Source organism: Antennarius striatus, chromosome 11 (assembly GCF_040054535.1).
Source record: "Antennarius striatus isolate MH-2024 chromosome 11, ASM4005453v1, whole genome shotgun sequence".
In the NCBI taxonomy this organism is placed as follows: domain Eukaryota; kingdom Metazoa; phylum Chordata; class Actinopteri; order Lophiiformes; family Antennariidae; genus Antennarius; species Antennarius striatus.
In genome coordinates, this window is record NC_090786.1 from 22,232,462 (window position 1) to 22,253,627 (window position 21,166).

The 21,166-nt window shown below is 41.7% G+C and overlaps 1 protein-coding gene across 1 annotated transcript in view; it reads right to left on the bottom strand.

Annotated features, from left to right (window-relative positions):
* Positions 1-21,166, bottom strand: part of dntt (deoxynucleotidyltransferase, terminal) — a 74,761-nt gene that overhangs the window by 28,957 nt on the left and 24,638 nt on the right. The window contains exons 8-10 of the mRNA XM_068327473.1: positions 15,847-15,949; positions 8,038-8,286; positions 7,408-7,491 (exon numbers count right to left, since the gene is read on the bottom strand). Coding sequence (XP_068183574.1) covers positions 7,408-7,491; positions 8,038-8,286; positions 15,847-15,949 — 436 coding nt within the window. The remainder of the gene's footprint in view (positions 1-7,407; positions 7,492-8,037; positions 8,287-15,846; positions 15,950-21,166) is intronic.

A 21,166-nucleotide genomic window follows, 5' to 3' on the forward strand; every position in this document is an offset into this window, starting at 1 on the left:
AGCCAGAACACATCTGAAACACGCAACATGCTTCTGTTAGCGCTTATCAAACTATGATGTGATGAATCTGTTTTTCAGGGATGGTTCACCAGGTGATACCACAGGCCAGGTGGAGCAACGTTTCTTTGTGTCAGAATTATCTCTAGCTGTGAACTATATCCCACAGCTGTGTCTGATGTAGCGTCTGGTCACACCACCAATCTCTATCTCTAAATCTGACTACAAATTATCACACTTGATCAAACAGGTTTTGTAAAATAGAGGCGCTCCAGCTCTAATGAGACCCATTCTCACCATTCTGCACACTCTGGTCATATTCCTGAATCAACACTCTCATAAAAAGCATTCGACCGGCTGAAGTGGGACTTTCTGTTACTAACTCTAAAAAAATGTGCCCAATGGTTGCATTAATATGTTTTCACGGTTTCCATTTTCCCCAATATTTTCAAACTGTCCATCGTGTTCCCTAACTGTTAGCAGCCACTCCCCGTTCACCAGGTCAACCACTCTCACTAAAACGGCAAAAAAATGAAGGGAGGTCTGTGCAGAGGTCACAGCAGTGGGAAGAATGAGAAGGCGTACAGGCCAGCCGATTGGTGGAAGAAGGGAGTTTGTTGTGATCGACGAGAGCCTTTTTCGGCACAAAAGAAAGGTATGTAATAGTGACTTTCATTAATTGTCAATGAGTTACTGTTAATAGACTGAATCTGTTTACGTCTGTTGTTTTGTTTCTGCATCAGTATGGGAGAGGAAAAAGTGGGTCTTTGGAATGTTAGCTGTGAGGCACCAGCAAGGAGGAAGAAAGCCTATTCTACGTCTTGTGGAAAGAAGGTCTCGAAGACATCTCGTCCCCTTGATTGCTCATCATGTGAGGCTTGGAGACAGTTATGAGTGATGAGTGTCGTGCTTATCGCACACTCTCTGCACTAGGGTACAACCACCACACTGTCAACCACAGCCGGAGGTATGTGGACCCCCAAACTAGAGCCATAGCCATCATGTTGAGAGGGCCTGGAGATCCTACAAGGAGCAGATCTGGAGGCTCAGGGGAAATCGCACTGACAGTTTGCTTTCTGACCACCTTTCAGTGATTGAGTGGAATGAATGGCTAGCAAAAAAACATCGTGAAGGTGCATTTGGCGGACTGATTCATGACATTTCCAAAAAATACAAATAGTCATATGCCGCCATTGAAACCATTGTTGGAAGAAAAAATATGTGTCATGTTTTATCGTGGTCACACTGAAATATTTTCTGACTTGATTTTTTGATGACAAAAGATTTTATTTTTTTGATAAAGAAAGATTTTATTTTATTATTTATTTCTTTTTTTTTCCAGAGAAACATTTTATTTGTTGTATTTAAACTTCCACTGTTGGTGTTGGCAAGTTTTTATTCAGCCAAGCTCATCCTATTTTTCAATTGTACAGTTACAATGTTGGGAAGTTGCAATAAATAGCAATGCAATAAGTTCTATGTCCCTGTTGTGTCTCTCCTTGGTCTGGAACTTCTGCGAGTTTTGAGGCATTGCCAGCCTTTAAATCTCATTTGTAAATACTTTATAAGGCATAGATAATCCCCACTTTAGATGAGCTCACACAAAACGCCTAATTAACGAGTAGTAGGTACTTTGTAACAGCCTGAATTCATGAATTCCTTCATTAATAACTGTTTATAAGCCATCCATTGGAAATGGAATTTGTGAGCTTTTATAAAGCATCTACTAGCACACTCACTAACCATTAGTACATGTCTGTATAGTGGGCATGTAAGAGCATGCAGACATGAACATCTAAATGTGTTGTTCATTATTTACATAGGCTTTCTAAATGATCCTACAAACAACTGAGAAATCCTAACTAACTGGCGGGTAAGTGATGTAATACTAAATTTAGAAATGCTGAATTCATCATTTATATAGATGAGCTTATTAATGAAGAGTAAAAGATTTATAACTGTGATTAATAAACCACATGCTTATGAGTATTTATGTCAGAATCGTGTTTTATAAATGATGAATTCAGTGTTTATAATCCATAACTACTGTGCTTCTAAATGATGAGTAAAACATTTATAGCTGCGCTTATAAACTCCATACTACATGCATTATAAATGATGAATTTAATATTTATTAATGCTCAACTAATGCTTAATAGTGTGTACTCATTATAAAGTGTTACCGCTCCACCTAACTGTTACAGCCTCCATTCTGTTTCTACATTACCTACATTCATTTGCAAAAATACACACAAGTGAGGAAGAATGTGCAAAACTGTACGCATTAAGATAAATTTAAGATATAAATATATAAAGTAAATTAAAAGTGCAATAAGTGGAGCAATAAAGCAAATAGAGCAATATACATATGAGTATAAAACAGGTACTAATGATGACTACAGCTTCACTCCAGCTTCACATTCAACAGATTAATGCCTGAAGGAACAACACACGCAGAATCACGGCCGGTCTCCCTGACTGCACGTAACGTGACCTGATGGCTTACAGGCCTGGACATGATCGTGATTATTATTGAGATTATTATTTAGGCAGAGTTGGAGATGACAAGACCACTGATTCTGGAGTACGTGTACGTGATTCCACAGAGAGGTGTTCCTCAGAAAACTTCATGAGTTTCTGCAGGCAAACAAAGAGTTGATTGGTTATTTAATGGGGGGGGGGGTCAAACTCATTTTCAGTGGTTAGCACTGCTGCCTCACAGCAAGAAGGTCAGGGGTTCAAACCCCATCATTTCCAATGTGGCCTTTCTGTGAAGAGTTTGCATGTTCTCTCCGTGTCTGAATGGGTGTTCTCCGGTTTCCCCCATTATCAGGAAAAACATGCATCTCAGGAATGTTAGGTCCTGTTGGACCGCAGTGGGGGCGCGCCCGGGGTGCAGCGGCTCTGGACCAACTATCTATCTGACCTCGAAATTTCGTTGTACCATCTCTGTGTGTGTATAATGACGATAAAGAAAGTTTGAGTTTGACTTTTTGTTTGACTTCGACTTAATGTAACTACTCCTTAATGTAACTAAATGTAACTAAATGTAACTCAGTGTAATGTAACTAAATGTAACTACTCCTTAATGTAACTAAATGTAACTAAATGTAACTCAGTGTAATGTAACTAAATGTAACTACTCCTTAATGTAACTAAATGTAACTAAATGTAACTCAGTGTAATGTAACTAAATGTAACTACTCCTTAATGTAACTAAATGTAACTAAATGTAACTCAGTGTAATGTAACTAAATGTAACTACTCCTTAATGTAACTAAATGTAACTAAATGTAACTCAGTGTAATGTAACTAAATGTAACTACTCCTTAATGTAACTAATAAATGTAACTAAATGTAACTCAGTGTAATGTAACTAAATGTAACTACTCCTTAATGTAACTAATAAATGTAACTAAATGTAACTCAGTGTAATGTAACTAAATGTAACTACTCCTTAATGTAACTAATAAATGTAACTAAATGTAACTCAGTGTAATGTAACTAAATGTAACTACTCCTTAATGTAACTAAATGTAACTAAATGTAACTCAGTGTAATGTAACTAAATGTAACTACTCCTTAATGTAACTAATAAATGTAACTAAATGTAACTCAGTGTAATGTAACTAAATGTAACTACTCCTTAATGTAACTAAATGTAACTAAATGTAACTCAGTGTAATGTAACTAAATGTAACTACTCCTTAATGTAACTAATAAATGTAACTAAATGTAACTCAGTGTAATGTAACTAAATGTAACTACTCCTTAATGTAACTAATAAATGTAACTAAATGTAACTCAGTGTAATGTAACTAAATGTAACTACTCCTTAATGTAACTAATAAATGTAACTAAATGTAACTCAGTGTAATGTAACTAAATGTAACTACTCCTTAATGTAACTAATAAATGTAACTAAATGTAACTCAGTGTAATGTAACTAAATGTAACTACTCCTTAATGTAACTAATAAATGTAACTAAATGTAACTCAGTGTAATGTAACTAAATGTAACTACTCCTTAATGTAACTAATAAATGTAACTAAATGTAACTCAGTGTAATGTAACTAAATGTAACTACTCCTTAATGTAACTAATAAATGTAACTAAATGTAAGTCAGTGTAATGTAACTAAATGTAACTATTTATACTGTATATTTGTACAGTGTGTGCATTTTTTGGGTGTGTGATAGAATCATACATGTATCCAATTGAGCACACTCTGACCACCACCATTAAACCCAGTGCTATTATGAAAGTATCATGTCTGCTTGATTGGTTTTAAAGTGATAACTTTAAATAGAAATCAGTTAGTTTGGATCCAACCAGAGCAGGTGAGTAAACCTCTGCATCACCAGTGATGGTATAGTTCAAACGTGTGTGTGTGTGTGTGTGTGTGTGTGTGTGTGTGTGTGTGTGTGTGTGTGTGTGTGTGTGTGTGTGTGTGTGTGTGTGTGTGTGTGTGTTGGCTATTTTCTTCTATTATTATCATAATGAATTACCAGCAGGGGCTCAGTAGGCAGGTCTTAGACTGGGATGTGAGCTCTGGTACAAGCAACAGGAATATTATCCACCGCAGCAGCACAGCCTGCACGTTTACTGACGGCTATAAATGCTACAGTATTATTTAACTATCATCTTATTTAGAATGGTTTTCAATTTGAAAGCATTATCTCAATCCACTTTGAGGTTAAAATACATCTATAATAAACATTAATAACACAACAAAAACCAAAGCACTTCGTCATAATGCACATGCACTATCGTCATAATTATGGTTTGAAATAGGGAGAAAAACAATTGCATCGGCTCCTCTGTCTTGTGATCACAATGCACAGGCCTGACTGAATGTTAATACGGTGATCCCTCCTTAATCACGGTTAATGCATTCCAGGAACCACCCGCAAAAAATGAAATTCCACAATTTAGCGACAAACTACAGTATTTATTCTATTATTTAGGGTAAGAACGAGGAGGAGATGAGGAAGGCCCAGCAGGTAGTGAGACTCTGCCTGAGGGAGGCCAAGGAGGTGTACAGGAGGAAGCTGGAGAAGCAGCTGGGGCGCAACCAAAGGCGGGAGGTCTGGAATGGGATGAGAACCATCATCGGACACGGGAAAGGGCGCAGCACTGTGGAGGGGAACAGTGAACGAACGAATGAACTTAACAGCTTTTTCAATCGGTTCAGCTCCCCCACCACTCCCGGCTCCTCGTTCCAGGCCTCTCTTGGCCCTGCAGACCGCTCCACTTATGCTCCCTCCTTTTGTGCTTCCTCTCCTTCCACTCCTGCCACTTCTCCCGAGCCCACTCCAAGAGCTGCGAATCTCAACGGCCCCACCTCAACCACTGGACTTCCAACCTCGCCACAACATCCTGCTCCCACCACAACCGAGACTGTCATCACTGCAGACCTGGTGACGACAACGCTGAGGAGGCTCCGTCCCTATAAGGCAGCTGGACTGGATAAGGTCTCCCCAAGACTCCTCCTAGCCTGTGCTTCGGAACTGGGGGACCCCCCCTGCAGCAATTGTTCAACCTCAGTCTGCGGCTGGGGAGGGTCCCGTCACTGTGGAAGACCTCCTGCATCGTCCCTGTACCCAAGAAAGGACGCCCTACTGAGCTCAATGACCACCGACCGATCACTCTTACCTCCCACGTAATGAAGACCCTAGAGCGACTGGTCCTGGAGCTCATGCGTCCACAGGTGCAGGGTGCTATGGACCCTCTCCAGTTCGCCTATCAGGCCAAGGTTGGGGTTGACGACGCTGTCTTGTACCTCCTCCACCGTGTGCTCTCCTACCTGGACACCGGGGGCTGTGCCGTCAGAGTGCTCTTCTTTGACTTTTCGAGCACCTTCAACACCATCCAGCCCCGGCTCCTGCAGGATAAACTGACCTCCATGGCTGTGGACCCCTACCTCGTGAGCTGGATCACGGACTACCTAACGGACAGACCCCAGTACGTCCGTATGGGGGACTGTTTTTCTTCTATGGTGACCAGCAGCACGGGGGCGCCACAGGGGACCGTGCTCTCCCCCATTCTCTTCACCCTCTACACATCAGACTTCAAGCACAACTCAGATACATGCCAAATACAGAAGTACTCCGATGACACTGCAATAGTGGCATGTATCCGGGAGGGTGATGATGGGGGGTACAGGGCATTGGTGGCTGTATGAGGGGGGGTACAGGGCATTGGTTGCTGTATGAGGGGGGGGTACAGGGCATTGGTGGCTGACTTCGTGGAGTGGTGCCAACAGAACCAGCTCCAGCTCAACGTCTCCAAGACAAAGGAGATGGTTCTGGATTTCCGGCGGGCACCTCCCTCTCCACAGCAAGTGATCATGGAGGGCAGTGAGGTGGAGGTGGTAGGAAACTATCAGTACCTGGGACTGCAGCTAGACAGCAGACTGGACTGGTCACTCAACTGGGACTGTGTGTACAAGAAGGGGCAGAGCAGGATGTACTTCCTAAGGAGGCTGGCCTCCTTCAACATCTGTCCTGAGCTCCTTCTCATGTTCTATCAGTCCGTAGTCTCCAGTGTGCTGTCATACGCCATTGAGTGTTGGGGTGGGGGGGCCAGGAAAAGAGATATGGACCGTCTGAACAGACTCATCCACAGAGCGGGCTCAGTGGTCGGGCTGAGCCTGGACTCTGTGGAGACAGTTCTGGGGAGCAGGACCATGTCTAAATTTAGTTTAATTTTATACTGTTTATATTTTAATTTTTTTAGTATATGTCCTGTTAATGCTACATGTGTCTGTTAGTGTAGTGTATGTCTTGTGGTATGTCCTGGTTTGTTTGTTTTTGTTTTTTCCTGGTGTTTGGCTGAGCAGTGGATGTGTGCACTTTCCTCTGGGATTATTAAAGTATCTATCTATCTATCTATCTATCTATCTATCTATCTATCTATCTATCTATCTATCTATCTATCTATCTATCTATCTATCTATCTATCTATCTATCTATCTATCTATCTATCTATCTATCTATCTAAATGTTTATGAACCCTCCCCATGCTGATATTAAACCACCTTCTATCTGTATTATCTTTTCCCACACCCTATAGATTGTTTAAAACACTTTCAAGTGTTGCTTTAATACACAGAAGTGCGGTGTGTTCTGTGAGTCTTGGAACACAGCGCTGTTCCTCACATAAGATCATAATGTGTGAATTAATTTGAATTTGAATGTGAACATTAAATGTATGGAAAGCTATAAGTCTCTGATGATCATGAGTCAAAATTATTTTATTATCTGAGTTTGGTTTTCTTCATTAATCTGTTCTGCCACACAACATTTTGACTGTTAACTTCACAATCTCAGTGCGAACCATAAGAGAAATCCCTCTTAGCTGTTGGCTGATTGACTATCAGTTCTGTTGTGCGTGTGCAGCAGCGTTACCTTGGTTCTGTCGTACAGACAGTGGTTGTCCAGCGTCATCCTTCGCTCCACTCGAGCAAACCGCCGCAGATCTCTGTCAAACTGCTGTGGAAGAAAAGAACCAAGAGCCTGTTTTTAGCACTGAAAGGATGAGGTCATGTTTCAATCAATGTCTTCTTCCTGAAAGAAGGTAGATCATGTTTTTATATAATATTGTAGACTGTAATTTAAAATGTTAATTAAACTTCTTTGTGGTTTCTATGGACCTTGGCACATTTATTATGATCAGGGCTCGAAATTAACTTTTTTTCTTGGTAGCACTGGTCCATCTCCGTTCCTCCTCTCTCCCTCCCCCAGGAGAGCAGCCACAGCTGCGGTCTCATTGGTTCCTGGCAGGACCGCAGGAGCGGTCTCACAAAAAAAGGCTCACCAGATTTGTTTCCCTCGTCGCACCGGTGCTCCCAAATATATTTAATAGTCGCACTGATAACAATTTGGGCGCATATGCAACCAAAATGGGCGCAATTTCGAGCCCTGATTATGATTCAGTCCAAGAAAACTTTATTGTGCAGTGTGTGCATAAACAAGAAATCATCCACAGCAACACTTATGTGTGTTATCCAATGATTCAATATATGGAACTCTTCATACCCTGGAACCAGACCATCCGAGGAGAGCAAAGGCATAGTGGTCCATAGGTGGTGAGACCAGGTCCACACGCACTGCCGTCCAGCCCCGGCTGTCCCTTTGGTCTCCGTGGAGACCCCCCTCCACATGGCTGCTGTCCAACCGCATGATCAGGAAGCACTTTGCAAACTGGTCCATGGCCTCAAAGCTTTGAACGGGAAGCGTTGACATGTCGAAGGTGGAGGGCTGGTAGTCACAGTAGAGGAGGATGCCCTGGTGCAGAGAGAGTATAGTAGTGACCACAAAGAACTAAAATGATTTACCAATACTGCCCTATGATTATACTTGGTAAGATTCTCTGAATAAAGGAACATGATCGTGGCTTTTGTAAAGAAATCAATCTCTTGTAATGTCTGTGAAACCACTCGTTTCAAGCACTCAGAAGTCAAATAAACTGAATCTAGCCTTTTGCTCTTTGGATGAGTGACATTTCAAAATGGACCTTATTTTGTAAAGTAATAAATCAAAGAATGAACTCAGATAAGATTAGGTGAGAGGGAGGAAACAGCTTGAAACTTTAGCTTTAAAAGCATGAAATGAGACAAAGCCAGGAAAAACTGGCCAATACCTCACATGTTCTGAAATAATTAGACATGAACAACATAAACTTGTCTGGTAAGAAAAAAAAGTCCCTTTAGGGTCTCCACAGCGTGTCGTCCTTCTCCACGTCAGCCTGTCTTCTTCATCCTCCTTTTCCTCTCCAACGCCACTGTCCTCATGTCTTCCTCACTACATCCATCAACCTTCTTTTTGGTCTTCCTCTTGTCTTCTTCCCTGGTCCATCTTCATCACCCTTTAACCAACATCCTCACCGTCTCTCCTCTGGACGGGTCCAAACCATCAGAGTCTGTTCTCTCTGAGATGGTCTCCAGAACATCTCAGCTTGTCTGTTCCTCTGAGGAACTCATTTCTGATCCAACCTGGTCACTCCTGGAGAACCTCAACATCTTCACTTCCTCCACCTCCAGCTCCACTTCCTGTCTTCTGTTCAGCACCACTGTCTCTAATCCATCATGGCTGTCCTCACCACTGTCTCTAATCCTTCATCATGGCTGTCCTCACCACTTTCTCTGATCCATCATCTCTGTCCTCACCACTGTCTCTAATCTATCACCACTGTCTCTAATCCATCATGGCTGTCCTCACCACTGTCTTCTAGACGTTGTCCTTCATTCTAGCAGAGACTCCTCTGTCCCATCAGACACCTGACACTTCCCTCCAGCCTGTTGGACCCATTTCTTTACCTCCTTACCGTTATCCCCAGGAGTCCTCCATCTTCTGTTTCTTCTCCCTGTAGCCACACTCGTCCTTCTCCACTCCTGTCATTTATGCACAGATATTGTGTTTCACTTCAGCTAATCATCATTCTTTTCCTCTCCAACGCATACCGCCACCTTTCTACATGTTCCTCGAACCGCCGATCTTTGAACGTCGGACGACCCGCTCTACCACTGAGACACTGCCACCCATCCATTTGAGTTAAATTGTACCTGAGTCATGAGATCCAATGACTGATCAGATCCAACAATGTGCACCAAGGTGAAGAATTAGGACACAGATATTTTGGCAAGCGTCTTTGAACTTATTTCATCTCGGACAGTTTCATTGTGGTGCCAAGTATAATTATTGGATACTAGTCTCGTCCCACTGGTGATAAATTGACACTCTCCATGAAGTCCAGTGATTGGGGAGCCAGTGTAGTGTAGCTTTGTTCTGTCCAGCCTTTGCCTGAGGTTCATCCCAGTCTAAATAGCCACTACTACACAGTGGAGCTCTCAGAGGTCATCACTTCCACCAGACACAGGAAGAGTGAGTACAGTCGTGACAGTCAAAGATGGAGATGGTGAAAACATTGATGGACAAACAGGAAGTTGATCTCACCTGCTAGCCGCCCCCCTCCTCTAATTACCTTCATGTATGTGATACCAATAGCAGTAAAAGCCTCTCACCAGGACTTCTGAAGCGCTGTCCCTCTACAGTTCCATATGACCGTTCACCTTGTCATAACAGGCAGAGGGAAGGATTCATACGTATAGTAATAGCTTAGCCAAAGGCAGCGGCGGTCCCCACTTCGATAATGAGGCCCGAATCACAGCCAAAGCACCGCTAAACATTAACTGTTCTCAAACTAAAAGCCCACTAGCCACACGTGAAACAAGCTGTGGGAGAAGAAGTCTGTTTCAGACTTGAGGTAGTGAATGTAGGTCACTTCTCAGTGAGGTGGACGTTTCAGCCCCTGGTATTACCTTCAGCCCTGAATCAATACCCTATCATAGAACAGTATCAATGGATTATGATGACAGTTATGTTGACTTATAGGAACATTCTTGTTTGGACGTGGCCCGCCTGTCTAAACACACACACACACACACACACACACACACACACACACACACACACACACACACACACACACACACACACACACACAAAAGTATCACTACTCTCTGTCTTATACATACACTCACAAATCCAGCAGAAAAACAAGATGTCAAGTTCCTCGTCTCAGCGCCGCCGAGGGCTGTTTAGCCCAATAGAACTCTGTAATCATCTCCCACGCAGCAGGTAATGTCAGCAGGCATATGAGAGGAATCTTATTCCACCAGAACTGTTTACTGAGGGAATTACAGAGGAGGACAGTGGGAAGATAATCTTCTAACAAAGATTTTCCTCTGAGCACTGGAAAGAAAGACTGTTTGAAATTTTGATTTCAAGGCCGAGTTGATATTTTCCTCAATTTGACCCTTGACTTTGGCTGTTTGAGAGATTCTGAGTCATCCTATCTGAGACTGAGGTGAGAGGTCACAGTACCACCACTGGACACCTCAGTTCTGATATTAGCAGGGATGCGAAGATCTCACAGGGAGAAGGTTAACATTCAGATTAGCATATAATTCAGAGAATGCTATAATGAGTGGGTTTTCTGTGTGTGTTCATGTTAGTTAAAGCAGCTTTTACTGTTCAGATTGTATTTAGAGCTCAAAGTGACTAACTCTCTGTGAGTGATGCCCAAAGCAATAGGGACAGCTGTGATTGGATCACATATTCAACCAATGGGAGAACCCTTAGATCCCTAACCACATTGACATGCCCCAAACAGGGCAATAAAGCCGGAGCTGAGTGGTATTAGTGGGAATGCATGCAGAGCTCAGCCTTCAGGAAGTACCGATCAGAGACGTGGATGACGGATGGATGGAGGGTCTCTCCATCGCCGCTTACAGCTGAATCTCACCGGTCTGTGACGCAAACTGGTGGATGACCTTCCCCAGTGCCCCCAGTTACGCCTTCAGAATATCAGTCAGAGGGTAAAAAATGATGAGCCCATTTTTACAAGGACGTTTGTAGATGGATGTAGTTTTAACTCCCTCCAGGCTGGAGGGGTGCTGAAGTGGTGGGAAGACACGTGGCCCCGGGGGGCTTGATAGCAAATGACAAGGTTACACGACTTAGAGTCAACCTCTGCTACCTCCACTTAATCAAAAGTCTCTCGAGTCCTCCTCCCTGAACCCCCCCCCCGCCCTGCATCTTTATTCCATCATGTCAGCTGAGAGGGAAGCTTCCGGTAGGCTTTTCATTAAACAAAGAAGGTTCTTCTGTAAGCTCTGCTTTTCTTTCATAATGTCACGTCCTTGACATTTATTGTAATCAATATCTCACTTGTTATGACTTATCAAATTTACCAGAACATGTTCATAGTTGTTAATTTTTTTAATTAGCATCATATGCCATCTGGACTTCAGCATAACTCCACAGTCGCACATTTCTGCATGTTGATCTGTTGGCAAAATTTAGTTCAAACATCATCAAAAAGGCCACGTAGTGGGAACCCCCCCCCCAAAAAAAAAAAAAAAATTAACCACCAACTCCACCATGCAAAGGCCCAGCATTCACTTTTAATTAATTTCCTGGAATCCATTAAGTCCACTAAAGAATATAGTTTTGATATAAAATGTGGAAAAAAGATGTTTATCAGTGTTAAGGGAATTAAAAAAGACGAATGGATCCACCTCTTTTTCTTTATCTCCTATGTAATTTCTACATGAGCAGCCAATCTGATTTGTTTCAAGTAACCTGCTAAAGTGGTTTTGTGTATTACTGCCATGATGCCCACGAGCAAACCAAAGACGACAGAAACCAGGTTCTGAATAAAGCACAAGTGTTACTTGCCCCTCACTAGCCTTATGGAGGAGTTCAAGTGTGCTAAAACACGACTGCAGATGATCATGAACAAATCCAAAGACCCGGTGATTAGGGAAAATGCACCAAAGCAGCTTCAGAGGCAGCAGAAAGAAGCAGCCAGTGGCTCTGGCTGAAGAGGAACGACCCCAGTTGGGCCCCCAAGTAGCATGACCAGGAGGTATGTGGTCAGTCTAGGCCTGATTCAGGGAACAGGACGCCCCTGCCATGCATAGTCCCCTGAGGTGTCTGCCACTTGACAACAAGGTGACTCTCATGGCTAAATGGGCTTGGGACGCAAGCTCAGGTCTGATCATCCTGCAGCTGGCCGCCTCTGGGGAGGGTGTATAGTGTAAAAGGCTGAAACACCCCATGACCCAGAAGAACACTACTAATGATGCATCCCATAAATTCAGTTCTTCAGGTCTCCCATCCACAATATACTGACAAGTTAATTGTATGTGCTCGCACAAGGACAGCAACGTCTCATCCTGTGTTTTCTGGAATCTCCAGAAAACTCCCAACCAGTATTTGTAATAGATACAGGTGGTGACCAGAACCACAGGGAACAGCTGTTCTAAAATAACAGCCCAATAATGATCCAGACTTTAGTTTCCATAGTCCAGAAGGAAATGATGAGGGGTCAGCGATGAGGAGACAGCTTTTAGCTTTGAGGTGCTGGTGGAAGGTTTGTCTAAGTAATATTTGCTGTGCCACAAAAACATGAATAACAAATGACTGTTTGATTACACCTCATTTCCTGCTATTGAAACCTCATTATTTTTAGATTGTGATGTACAGCATTTTGGCAAGGAAGGGGAAAAAAGTGGTTAATAGTCAATTAGTCAGTCTAAAGAACAATATGAAGACTCTGTACTCTGGTCTGTAGGTCAATCTCAATAAATGTTCATTTCAGATTGTTTTAAATATATATATAAATCCTTTAGATAGATAGATAGATAGATAGATAGATAGATAGATAGATAGATAGATAGATAGATAGATAGATAGATAGATAGATAGATAGATAGATAGATAGATAGATAGATAGATAGATAGATAGATAGATAGATAGATAGATAGATAGATAGATAGATAGATAGATAGATAGATAGATAGATAGATAGATAGATAGATACTTTATTAATCCCGGAGGAAATTGTATATATCCACTGCTCAGGCATTACATGACGAATAAATACTGGAAAAACACCAGGAGAAAAGGAAACACTGACATCACAGGACATACCACAAGACATACATTACACTAACAGACACATGCAGCACTAACAGGACTTATATACTAAAGTATAACTAAAATATAAACAGTATAAAATTTAAAAATATTACAGTATTAAAATATAAACAGTATAAAATAAAATCTAAACAGTATAAAATTGAATTAAAATATAAAACAGTATAAAAAATAAATAAATAAATAAATTTATATATATATATATATATATATATATAGCAGTATAAAATTAAATTTCAATTAAATTAAATTAAATCCATTTAACCCCGTGCTGACCTCCCACCTCCCCCCCGCTCCTCCTGAGAGAGTCATTGTACCCCCTGATGGCATGGGGCACGAAGGAGGACCTCAGCCTCTCTGTGGAGGCGCTGTGTGACAGCAGTCTGTCGCTGAAGGTGCTCCTCTGCTGGGAGAAGGTGGTGTGTAGGGGGTGCCTGGTGTTGTTCATGATAGCCTTAATTTTAGACATGGTCCTGCTCTCCAGAAGCATATCCTTCTATATATCAATATAGAAACAAGAAAGCATGAGAGCAGGTTGTTGTTGATGATGATACTAAATCGTTCAAAAATAATGTTGACTGCTGTGCAGGGGTTGAAGTGATGTCTGACAGGCAATGAATTCCAGTACAGCAACAATATTAAGCTATATTTGATTTGATTTCAACAAATGAAATGAGCAACTAATGTCTTGATGGATAATTTTGTGTCTATTTACGGCGGCAGTAGCTCAGTCCACTAAGGCTGGGGACTGGAGAGTCGACGGCTCAAGACCTGTGTGGGCCAAACATCTGACAGTGTAGAGGTGCTAGTTCACCTCCTGAACACTGCTGAAGTGCCCTTGAGCAAGGCACCATCCCCTGGTCTTGGTGTGCTCCATACATACATGCGTGTGAATATTTACAGTAGAAAAAAGTATTCCCCTATGCGGATTAGTAAAGGACATAAAGATCAGTAGTAGTAGCAGTAGTAGGAGTAGGAGTAGTATGAAAATATGATGAACATATGCTTGAATAGTAACTTCTAAATAGTAACATCCCAATTAGCTGAATTCAAATGTACACAGAGGAGTTTCACACATACTGACTTTTCACTTTTACTGAAAGCAAGTATTGGGTTGGCTACCAACATGTTCACCAACACTCTGGGCCATAAAATGTAACACATGCTGTTTGTAGTGATTCTGTTGTTCCCACAGTTTTCAACATTAGAGTCCATGAACACAAAGTCAGGGAAATGACGCCCAACTCATGAAACAGCCACGACACGTCTTTGCCGGTGTATGACAGACAGTTTTCATTTTAAACACACACACTCATGTTGTTTAGGTGGCAAATGTACCTTCGTCCGTCTACATGAGTGCTGCTTTCATTAGAAACTGTCATCAGCGAGTGTGTTACCTCTGGAGGCAGCAGGAAACACCTGTGCCACTGGCCAGTGCAGCACAGTGTTTACCTGACTATTAATTCTATGAAGCCAGATGTATTAAATATAATACACTGACTTGACTAGATTAAAGGACACGCCTGATGCACTTGATCATGTCAGTGCTCACACCAACCAGAACCAACGACTGTCTCTGCTTTAGATTCCACCCTCATTAACCCTCCTGACCTCGGACACACATTCACGTCCAGCGTGTCCGTCCTCCTTAGTCATGATGACTCTCACTACTGTCCATCGTGTCGGTGTTTTCACTGTGATGTCTGACCTCGTCTGTTTTCCAGCATCACATTCGCTTTAAAAGACTGTCAGCCTGTCTTCCTGCTGTCCAACCCCTCCAGGCAGGAACAGACAGTGATGCACATTTTAGACAATAAACCCCTGTTAACGCTTCTTCTCTTCATTCAGGCTCTGATACCTGCATTTTTAGGACCTTACATTGTTGTATATTAAACAACACAATTCATTCACATCATACTTACACACTAGAAGCATCATTTACACACAGATTATACCATTTGATGAAAAATGGGCATTTGGAGATGTTGTAATTGAATTGTACTTGGACCGGTGTTTAATAAGCATTTAATGTCTTGTTATGTACGAATCATTTAGTAAGTACTAATACAAAATGTCTCAGCCCTGTTGAAAACACATCAACATGAAATTTTATAGCAACACCCTAATACATTCTGTCATGTATGCAATGTATTCACAGGAAGCAGGTTTAAAGTGGATCCTTGGGTTTGTAACCTCTTCTTCTTTTCTAACGTTATTGGGTTGAGGGTATCAACTGGCATCCTGCTAATTACATAGGTCGTAAAGAAATCACTTCTCTACACAGACGTCCTCAATATTTCCCTTCAGTGCAAACAGAAATAGAACAACACACAATAACTTACTTGCTTTCTCAGTCTATTAAGAAGATTTCGGAGCAGACTGTCCTCCTCCCCACGTTCAGGTGTTGTGACGATAAAGTCCACATCGTGACCAAACTCTTTCCCCCTGTAGACAAAGACATCGCACTGTTACCCAGTCACTGTGTCAAGGAGATAATGAAACGATTCATCTTTTGGTCACAACCCTCAGCTGATTTAGAAGGAATGTGACAGATGGAGCTATTAAAAGCACAGGCTACACTAATGGCAGTGGCTGTTTTCATTATTCAAACAAGTAATTGGTTTCAAGTTGTTACATCTAAAAGCTCCCTTTTTGTTGCCTCAGCTGCCAGGGCTGTAACTTTTGTGAGAATCATCATTTTCTACTGGATCAGTGTCATAAAGCAGATCCATATGGAGCCTGCTTATTCTCACATAATACAATTTCTCTGTCAGCATAACTGCAGGAAAGTGGAGTTTCAGAGTCATCAGTGATTATCAAGCAGGAACACATTACCCAGAGTTCACAGAGAACCATGTGATGACGTGTCCCATAAACACTGGGAACTCTGGTCCATACTGGTGTTGAGGTCAGGCGGCTTCCTGCCATGCATGTTTATGAGGGAGGTCATGTTGTCACCAACAGCCGTGACTGGTTGATTGGTTAGTTGGTTGGTTTGTTTGTTTGTTTGGTTGGTTGGTTGGTTGGTTGGTTGGTTGGTTGGTTGGTTGGTTGGTTGTTTGGTTGGTTGGTTGTTTGGTTGGTTAAAATGATGAGAAATCCAATCTTTAAAGACGTATAAATCTTTCTGGGTTTATTTGTAAAACGGTAGCTGGTACTACAGTATAGAGACATAAGCACCAGCATCACAGCTTACAACAAAGCTAAAGGGTAACAATGGGGGTAATCTAACTCCAGAGTGGCCCCTAGTCCCACTGGGCTTCGAGTTTGATTTGATCCAACACATGAGAACAGGAGGGAGGACATTAAACAGAGTGGAGAGGTTCGGTACAGCTTGTACGAACGCTTCAAAGCTCACTGGATTATTCAGAGAGGAAGAATTATTAGAGATGTGACTGTGATGTAGGTCACGGGTTGTTTCCCACACCATCCTTTCATGGTGTCATTAGTGAACACATGTTCTCGTCAGCTGATCAACTCTATGGAAGAGGATAGAGACACAACTTCCTTGGAAGTCCATCATCTCCCTGAGGTCTTTTTGAACTTGTCTCTCTAGTCGGTTCACCAATCACTGTCCAGTCTTCAAAGATTCACCATCTTCAGCCGGTACATCAGCCACCACCACCACCACTGTCTGGACTCAGAGGGGTGATTTATCACTTCTCAAGACAGGTACTCTTGAGTTTAGATCTCACTACCACCAACTGATTAACCATCACATGATCACGTAACCTGATGTTAAAAAGACATCTTTATTTCATTCAGTTTTCGCTCCGGATTGAAACCTGATTTTTCTTCATGTCAGTAACTCCACCGTGCATCAGGGAGGACGGATCTTAGAGTACAGAGAGAATGTGTGACCAAGACGACTGCTGTAATGTAAAATGAAGATCTAGTCAGGGCAACATGACAAATCCAAGGAAACAAATTATCTTTAAAAACTGTATGTTTTATTCAACAGTCTGAAAGCCAGTCTTCTGCAGTAGCTGCATCTATCCTGGGTTAGTTAGCAGTTAGCAGTTAGCACTACGCTGGTCGGTGGAGTTTAACCTCCATGAAAAAAACCGTGAGGCAGTGAGATTTGAATACATCATCATGATGTTATTAATGACCTAATTGTAACTAATGATGACATAGTCATAGTTACCCATCATTCATCTCCTTCATCCAGCCAATAGCTGCCTGTGACCTTTACCTTTACCTTTACCTTACCTTCACCAACTTATTTAAATTGTTGGTGAGATTATTAGTATTTCTGGAAACTGCAGGAGATGAACCAAATCAGTGTTTCTTGTTCTACTGTTAATAAGAGACTAGACTGATATGTAGCTTCTCTCCTGTTCCTTTACCAGCAACTGTTTATTTATAAGTCTATGTCTGCCTGTCTGATTTATTTTTGCGGGACAATCACGGGATAATTAATTTTTAGATTACATTCAGAAATGTCAGTTGTTGTGATTAAACACTTTACAAATAAGAGCTGACTGATTCACGGGACAGACATTGGACAGACATCACCATCAGATCCAGAACACATCACAGTCTGATCTGGATTCAAGTCACATTCTAGTCTGGAGATCCACGGTCTTAATTTACATGAAGACTGAAAACTCAAAATTATCTTCTTAACTTCTTAATCTAGATCCTGAAGAGTCTCATTTTTCTTGAAAAGATTGTCAGACTAATAATGTTTCTAAATGGATCCTGGATGTTGAGGAATCTTTTGACGGGTCATTCTGTCATTGCTTCAGTCCATACTATCCTGACTAGTCCAGGTAACCAGGTTGAGTGAAGTAAAAAAAGTTTGTCCAAAGTTTTTTCCTTTCTTGCAGTCCTATCAAACTCCTTGGACCACTGTCACGTCTAAACAACAACCCAACAAACCCTGACTGATATTCCTGCAGGCCTCCGTCTAAAAGCAGGTTGTGTGTTTAATGTCCTGCTACTTGAGAATGCATCACAGATTCTTATCTGCTGAACAAGCAACTTTTCACTGAACTTTCCAACACGCTTAACTGACAAAACTGAGATTGAGGACAACTTCCACCCTGTACAGTGCACTCAAGTTGTTAACTGAATTTAAATGATCAACTTTGCTGTGCTGGTAAATCTCTGCCATGAATATCAAAACACCAGAGGGAGGCTAACAGAGAGGTTGTGAGCATAAATTCAGTTTACCTCCGATCTGGATTTAAAAATAACTGGATTGTATGGACCTTAAGACATATTTGAGTTCCCTGCCTTATATTGTCTCTGTAAACAACAGCACATCAGGTGTATTCTTTCCCTCAAACATGGTTTCCTTTCTTCCGTTCTCTCCAGTGGTGAACCATCAGAAGCCTTTTTTTATTTAGCAGAAGGTCTTAACGTCTGCCCACTGGGAGATGACTGGGAATATTCTGCTCTGAGTATAATCTCTGACGGAACGTTAACACACTGCACACAACACAGCAGCATTTCTGTCAGCTTAACATGACACGGAGGGAAGCAGGTGGCCTTAGTCCATTCCATTACATGAGGGGGAACATGCTATGAAATATGCATGATTATTTACAGTTTTCTGTGGATGACAGGTTAGCATGTATAAATAATAAAGATCGAGAAGGTGTTTGCTGCTGATGGAAATTCACGGAAAAATGAGGGTTCAGTTGGTCGGGGGGGGAACTGGTGCACGTTACTGGGAGGAATGGTACCGATGCGTCATTCTGAGTAGGGAGAGTAGAACTTTATTGATCCCTTAAGGAGGTTCTGTCAGGGAAATTAGCTTATCTGTCGCACTACACACACACTCTAAAAAGTAAAACGTTGGATCAATGAAAACGTTTCCTTCAATTTGTCACATCTAATAACATTAATTTAAGTGAACTAATTAAAATTTAATTGGATGAATGTGTTATTTTTGATTCTATTCAGCTTACTTTTGTTCGTCAATTCAAATTGAAAGTTTCTAGTGAGAACAACTTAAAAAGTTTTAAAAAATTAAATAAACTATTTCTTTTTAGACCAAGATTTGTTATTTCAAATAATATTTGAACATTTTTTTTGTGTACTCACTGTGCTGCAGCACAGTGAGTACACAAAAAAACACAAAACCACAGCAAAACCACAGCAAAAGCACACAGAAAGCACCAGAACATAGAAAGTAGTACCAACACCAAATAGAAAGAGTAATAAATAACCCATCAAGAATATACAAATAGAAAGGCATAAATAGGCACTGTCTGCACTGCACAGCATCATTTTACTGCAGAACAACAATGTAAAAAAGGCAAATCAGTAAGTATTTGATAAGAGTTTATTTTACTCTTTCTCCTGCTGATAAGAGTTTACAAATCGTGAAACCTGAACCAAACTGATAAGGATTAGGAATCTGTAATTCAGTGATCTAACCAATCACCAGGCAGGGACTCAGACAGTTTTACCCCCTCATCAGTGTCACTTTGAGAGGTATACCAGGCAATCAGATGTTAAATAAGATCCACAGCAGGACTTTCTGCCTTCACACTGAAATAAATAGCGTTCCTCTGACGCTGCGTGAGGCTGTCACACACAGCGGTGGTGGATGCTGTATTTTCAAGCCTAATCTATTTTTAATCCTCCTCCCCAACAAAACCGCTTTAAAACTTGTCACCCGCCTTCCACAGCTGTCCTCTCAATAAGGCGAATGTCATCGGCGTCGACGGATCCTCGCCGTGCTGTTTCCCCTCCAGTGGATGACAGTTTGAGTTTACTGGAGTGTGTCCTGAAACCTCTGGAAGCCTGCTTGTTTTGTTGTGTGTGTTTTCCTCAGATTAAAGGATCTGACAGAGCTGAGTATCTCTGTTTCAAGAGAGGTGCTCTAAATGTGTGTTTCAGTTCTTTTTCAAAAGCTCTGGTCTGGACAGATGGAGCAGTGAGAGACTCCATGTCATGCCGGGAATTAAAAATAATGAAGTATGGCATTGATCGACTGTAGAGGGGGAAATGTTCAAGTTCAGCGTGTCACCATGAGGAGGTTCACATGTTCTTAGTGGTGCTGCTGGTATGTCAGACAGCATCGGAGTTATTTTACCGTAATAAGCCTCATAATGTTTCCCGCTGTGATGTAACTGCAGAAACTCCTTTCAGTAAAGATGAGGGTTATTTGTTGGCTGATAAAGTCATCACACTTCATTTATAGCTTGCCACAATTCCAATTAGGTCTCACATAACGCTTCCCTAACCTGCATCAGAAACAACATACGCTTCATCTCCCCGAGTCTGAAGACATTAACGCTCTCAAAAGCCCCCCGACGCCCGGCGGCAGACCCCCGGGTCGTAAATCCTGCACTGCTCCTCCTCTTCATTCTTGATGTTAACCATCCGTGATGCTCTAATCACCTTCCTCTCCTCCGTTACCACGTGTTCCCTCGAGGAGCAGGTATTTATATAATCAGATATCAATCCAGATATCATTTATCCCTTTGCAGATTACATTTCTTGTGTGAATGTTCTGGTGCTGTGAAGGAACACTAGATGCATACCACAGTCTGGGGGGGTCACTATTTGATTGGTGGGTCACACGTAGTTCTGAATATTGACAGGTGGGCCAGCTGAGGAGTTATACCGATGCAAATGACATATAAAAACTAAAGAACAAAAGTGTTTGGCTTTTAACCAGCAGCAAAACATGCATGTGCAATG